We start from the raw sequence: 6689 nt of genomic DNA on the forward strand, positions 1-6689 counted from the left end.
CCGCTCTTGCAAGGTACTTGATTTGATTATTTAACTGTTCTATGGGGAAAGGGGGGATAAAACAAAACCTTCTAAATCTAACCGGTATTCCCGCAGTCCACAGCAGAACCCTTTCCTTGCCTTCCTCTTCATATATATCCAGGCAACCTGAGAGGCTGAAGACTCACCACCACCCCAGCCCCAAGGCTCCCGTTCCCGCCCCCTCCCACAGCCTGCGGCCCCACAGCCACGCGGCAGCCACAGGGGGAACCAAAGAGACAGAAGCCTGCCCAGCTGCCCGGACCACAGACGCCAACACCCCCCGCCCCCCACCACACGCCGCCCGCCCGCGCCCCGCACACTAGCCCACGACTGAGCGGCGGCGGCAGCAGCAGGCTGCAGGCTGCGGCGACTCGCACCAGCGCGCTCCTGGCAGCGCTCGCTTGCTATTCCAAGTGACCTGGACTCGCCGGATCGGTTGGCCCCGGGCCCCGGGTCCCGGCCCCAGCTCCCGCTCGCGCCCCCGGCCCGGGTTCCAGCGCCCACACGCCCTCCTGCCCTTTCCCGCCCCTCCGTCCCCCAGCTCGCGGGAAGGGAGGTCGCGGCAGCGGCCTGGTGGCACCGGCGACCGTGGCGACAGCGGCGACAGTGGCGGCGGCGGTGGCGGCAGCGGCGGCGGCGGCGGCGGAGGCTGCGGCGGCGACCGTGGCAGAGGCTGTGGCGGAGGCCTCCGTAGCTGAGGCGGAAGCAGAGGTGGAGGCAGAGGTGGAGGCCGAGGCCTCAGTAGAGGAGGCAGTGGGGGAGGCCACCCAGGGGGAGGCGACGGCGGCCCTGGCAGTGGGGGAAGAGGCGGAGGCCGCCCTGGCGGCAGCGGTTGTGGAGGCCAGCGCGGCTGAAGCCGCCGCCGCCGCCACAGCAGCAGCCGCGGCAGTAGCGGAGGCTGCGGCGCCCTCCTCGGGGGAGGCTGATGCGGATGCGGAGGTGGCGGCGGCGGTGGCTGCGGCGGCGGCGGCGGCAGCGGCGGCTGCGGCGGCGGCGGCGGCAGCGGCGGCTGCAGATGTGGATGCGGAGACCAGCCGGGGCTCCGAAGGCAACCCAGACTTTCCTATGGCCTCGCTGTACGTGGGCGACCTGCATCCTGAAGTGACAGAGGCAATGCTGTATGAGAAGTTCAGCCCGGCCGGGCCCATCCTGTCCATCCGCATTTGCAGGGACAAGATCACCCGCCGCTCGTTGGGCTACGCGTACGTCAACTACCAGCAACCGGTGGATGCCAAGCGGGCCCTGGAAACCCTGAACTTTGATGTGATCAAGGGCAGGCCCGTGCGCATCATGTGGTCCCAGCGGGACCCCTCGCTCCGCAAGAGTGGGGTGGGCAACGTCTTCATCAAGAACCTGGGCAAGACCATCGACAACAAGGCGCTGTACAACATCTTCTCGGCGTTTGGCAACATCCTGTCCTGCAAAGTGGCCTGCGACGAAAAGGGGCCCAAGGGCTACGGGTTTGTGCACTTCCAGAAGCAGGAGTCCGCAGAGCGAGCCATTGATGCGATGAATGGCATGTTCCTGAACTACCGCAAAATTTTCGTTGGGAGATTCAAGTCGCATAAAGAACGAGAGGCCGAAAGGGGAGCCTGGGCCAGGCAGTCCACCAGTGCTGACGTCAAAGATTTCGAGGAAGACACGGATGAGGAGGCCACCTTGCGATGAAGACATGCCAGGGACGAGCCAGCCAGCAGAGCCAAACCTTGGCTCCCACCCGGTTTACAACCACCCTCTTTGCCCCTCTAACCCACCAGCAGTGTATTGTATTGTACTGGGAGTGCAGGTCTCTCTTTATCTCTCTCTCTCTCTCTCTCTCTCTCTCTCTCTCTCTCTCCTCTCTCTCCTCTCACCCTCCCTCCTCCTTCCTTTCCCTCGATCTCTCCCCCCCTTCCTCTCTCTCCCTCTCTCCTTCTCCCTCTCTCCCACCAGCAATGTATTGTATTGTACTGGGAGTGCAGGTCTCTCTTTATCTCTCTCTCTCTGTCTCTCTCTCTATCTCTCTCTCTCTCCTCTCACCCTCCCTCCCTCCTTCCTTTCCCTCGATCTCTCCCCCCCTTCCTCTCTCTCCCTCTCTCCTTCTCCCTCTCTCCCTCCCTCACCTTTCCTACCCTCTTCCTCCTCCACCTCCTCCCCTCTTCCTCTCTTCTGCTTTCCCCCATTCCCCCCCCCCCCCACCAAGGGCGTTGCGAATAATCTTGCTAATCTGTGCCACTTGATAGATTACAGGCTGCCTCTTCTCCTTGTGGTTTGGTTTAAAAAGCACCTTCATGCTTGCTTCCTTCACTACACAGGTGACACAATTTCATGGTGGAAACATCAGAAAGGAAAAGGAGATCAGATGAGGGAAAGCCAAGAGAGTAATTGTTCCCAGTGATCCTACTACCCAGAGACAGCCACTTCTTGGTGTGCTGTTTTTACAGGCTCTCTTCTCTTCTTCTCTCTCCCTCCCTTCCTCACTCCCACCCCACCTTCCCTTTTAACACACCATTATAGAATGGTTCCTATGTGTGGTGTTTCTTAACCTGCTTCTTCAGAAACTAAAACCAAACAAAATCAACCCATTGAACTTCTTTCCATGCTATTCAACAGGCTTCAGAAATGTCATCTTCAGTGCCTGCAGAGTGTATAGATGGATCTTTAACATTTCTGTAATCAATCCCACATTATTGGACATTCAGTTGGTGCCCAGTTCTTTCCTTGTGTTTAAACCCAACATTGCATACTCTGATGAATGAATCCTTCCTTGTCAAGCCAAATCTTCGCTAGCCTACCGGATGGTCTTCTTAATTGTCGACTTGCAGGATCCACAATAGGATATTTTAAAGACTTTTCCCGTGTGTTGCCAAATGGCCCCTTCATAAGCATTGTACTGATTTGCGTTCATGCCAGCCAGCACAGCTAGTAAAACGAGTGTGTCCATTTCCCCTGCATAGTCTCCTGGTCACTGTAATTGATGTGTGTGCGCGTCTGTGTGTGCACGCGCGGGTGCGTGCATGTGCGTGTCTTGGCCAGCTCGATGGGCTGCAAATGGCACTTCCCTGTTTGGGGTTGTAAATGCTCTTTCCCTGTGCCCACTTGCTGCCCTTTTCCCCATTGTCAGAAAAATCTTTCAGCTTCATTGCAGACAAAAATAACAAAGCAGACAAGTTAACAGAAGAAATTTAATGTCCCTACTAATCAATCCTAATCAACACGCCTACATTCCTAAATCATTTTCATATGCACTTGCCCAGTATTTTTCATGTGATATATATGTGAATTTTAATGTATATACTGTTTCAATATCTGCTTTTTCATACATGAATATATATTATAGATAGATATAGATGTATAGATATTCTTGAAGTTCCTTTCATGTCATTAAATATTCTTTTATAATAGTTTTGTGACTCTTTAGTGTTCCAGTGGTGGGGCTTGATAGAGGAATAGATAGATATAGGTATTCATCTCTATACATGTTTAGATATAGATATGGGGGTATATTTCACAGCTTTCTCATTGTTGCACATTTGGTTGTGAACATCGGTTTTTCTAATCCAAACCCTAGCTGCTAATTATACATAGTACACAAACCTTGCTTACATTCAATATTATTTTCTGAACAAACATTTGTGAGAGCAAATTTAGGATCAAAGGACATGGAAGGTTTGAAATCTTTTTCTTCTCTTTTGGGGAGTTTCTTTTTAAATGACTATCCACAAAAATGGTATCAACTTACCCTAAGTACACAAATAATGTGAGAGAATGGAAACCTTGACAGTTGTTTAGGCTTGCTATTGCAGTTATGCAGTTATTTCTGTAGTTTTCCAATATTTTATCAGGGGTACTGTTCCTATTTTTGTTTTTATCTACCTTACACATTTATTTTTATACAAATAACATGGTATCATAATAGAAACTTTAAAAAATTGAGTATGCCGATAGTAAAAATCATTCTTAATTCTACCCCTTGAGAAAAAAACTTTGGAACACATGAAACATGTACATAGATAATACCTTCAAAAATGTAATATGTATTGTTTCATTATGGAATACTTTCACTATAATTAGTCTTTCATATCATCTTTCCAAATTATTAAAAATTATTCTTTAACTCTGTTTTTACTTTATGTTTCATTATATGGTTGAGCTACTATTTCTAAAATTCAGTCCCTTCATATGTTTAAATTGTTCTAGTTTTTCCCTAGTAAGATTAACTCCACAAGTAACACATTTTTAGGTGAATATTTGTGACACATGCAGAGATTTAATTGCCTTATATACATTGCCAGTCCATTGCCAAATGCTTCTTCATAAAGTTTATGTCCATTAATTGTGTCAGAAAATGTATATTTCCCGGCTCATCTTCTTCAGTTAGCATTATTTTAAGTTATGAGAAATCGGTTAAGCTTGCGCATTTTTGTTTTATTATTTCATCTTATAGATGTATTGCTTGAAAAAAATACACATTAAATATATACAACACCTTCTTTTAAGAGAGAATTTTTGCCTATTTATCCGTAATATTTAAATATAAGATCACACTGAATGTATTCTTTCGATTTTTACAATACATTGCAAATATAACTAAAATATTTTTGGCTGTCCAATATTCTTCCATAACCCACTATCATTGTTTGGGTGGATCAGAATTTCTTTTAAAATGTTTCCTTACTTTGGGATTTAATACATTTTCTAAATTTTCCCCGTTGAGCCCAAATCTGTGGTAGTTTTACTGCAGAATTATTGTACTTTTACAAAAACATAGAAGTGGAATTGAAAAGTAGAGGTCTTGGGAAGCCTGGGTGGCTCAGTGGTTGAGCGTCTGCCTTCGGCTCAGGGCATGATCCCGGGATCAGACACTCAACCGCTGAGCCACCCAGGCATCCCGAAAAGTAGAGGTCTTTAAAAAAATTTTAACTGGGCCATCAGTTGGACTGCATATACCAATTTATTCTTCCACTGATATGTTGGAAGAATGCCCATTTTCTTGCACAAGTTCCTCCCTGGGTATTATAAACTTTGTGGATATAATGCTATTAAAAATACATACCTCATTTTTTTGTTTTCCTTTTTCAATTTTTAAAAACTATTTTTTTGCTTCTTAACCAAGGAATATAAATTCATTTAAAAATCACATTGCAGGACAGCCCAGGTGGCTCAGCGGTTTAGTGCAGCCTTCAGCCCAAGGCCAGATCCTGGAGACCTGGGATCCAGTCCCACGTTGGGCTCCCTGCATGGAGCCTGCTTCTCCATCAGCCTGTGTCTCTCTGCCTCTCTCTCCGTCTGTGTCTCTCATGAATAAATAAATAAAATATTTTTTAAAAATCACATTGCAAAAAATAAAAAAAAATAAACATCACATTATATTGATAGGGAAAATAAAAGCACGGATAATATAAAGAAAACTAATTTTATGTATACATAAACACATATATAATACTGCTTTATATAATATGTAAATAATTATAATTGTAATTAATATATTTATATATATCAAATCATAATTTGCATTTTTTCTTTTTTTCACTCATCCTTCTATCTCCCCTCCTTTAGTAACCATCAAGTTTATTCTCTATAATTAAGAGTCTCTTTCTTGATTTGTCTCTCTCTCTCTCTCTGTCAATTTTTCCCTTTGTTTGAAACAAAATATTCAAGAGCAAATTAGCCTTGGAAATATTTTTATATTTATTTTTCACATCATTTAAAATGGTCTTTGGATATCTATTGTGTATATGGATGAACTCATTCCTTCCTACATTGTTAGATATTTTCTATGTTCCCAATTCTCTTTTAATTTCAGCCACTATATTGACTACCTTTTACCTAGATTTACAGTCCATAATTGTTTCTGTAGCAAACATGTCTAGAAGGGAAAAAAAGCAGAAAAAAGTGTAGACCATTTTTAGACCATATCGTCAAATTTCCACTTAAAAATTTGTCAACTTACACTATTATTGTTATTTCCAATCTAAATGTGTACCTAGTTCTTTGCATAGGGCTTTGAACTGGGTATTAGAATTTATATTAAGCTTAGCTATGTTTTCAGTGGAGAAAATAGAATACATATTTTTTTGTTTTTGCTTGTAATAACATTTTTCTTTGTATTTCTGCTTGCTAGGGATACAAATTCTAAGAAAAAAACATCATGTGTTGTTAAACAGAGCAAATAACATGGAATACAACCATAATCTTATCACTGCATAAAAACACATGTAAAATTTGGCTGTATAACCTTTCATACTTTTATATATGCATAGACATAGATGCATACCCCTATGTGTACATATTCATAAATATAATCCAATAACTTTTTTACTAAAAGCCACATTAACATATATCCATGTCAATATCACACAGTATTATTTATGGTAGTAATATAGTATATTATGGTATCTCTAGGCAATCATTTTTGTAATCAGTTGACTTAATTAGTGGATTTTTGTTTCCAGTTTTGTCATGTTAAAATAAAGCCTTCGGGAAGACTATTGTTGCAGTTATACCTTCATACACATTCAAGAGTATTTATCATACATTTATTAGAAGTCTAATCACAAAATAAATCACACTGTCACAAAGACTATGAGATCATTTCTATATTAACCCTAAATAATCCATTCCCAGCTTACAATTTCACCCATTGTTCTGCAATACTGTCACTTGTAATTCTTTTTAAAAAATAGAAA

General features: G+C 43.8%; 1 protein-coding gene across 1 annotated transcript; it reads left to right on the forward strand.

The window, feature by feature from the left end:
* Positions 1–440: 440 nt before the first annotated feature.
* On the forward strand, positions 441–6489 carry PABPC1L2B (poly(A) binding protein cytoplasmic 1 like 2B). Its single transcript, XM_035712024.2, has one exon. It carries the CDS (start codon positions 1087–1089, stop codon positions 1687–1689), a length of 603 nt encoding a protein of 200 aa, XP_035567917.1. The 5' UTR covers positions 441–1086; the 3' UTR covers positions 1690–6489.
* Positions 6490–6689: the final 200 nt, after the last annotated feature.

This window comes from Canis lupus, chromosome X (genome assembly GCF_003254725.2).
Source record: "Canis lupus dingo isolate Sandy chromosome X, ASM325472v2, whole genome shotgun sequence".
NCBI lineage: Eukaryota > Metazoa > Chordata > Mammalia > Carnivora > Canidae > Canis > Canis lupus.

Excerpts from the sequence above, each read along its gene's own strand:
- PABPC1L2B (XM_035712024.2), top strand. The coding sequence starts at position 1,087 with ATGGCCTCGCTGTACGTGGGCGACCTGCATCCTGAAGTGACAGAGGCA.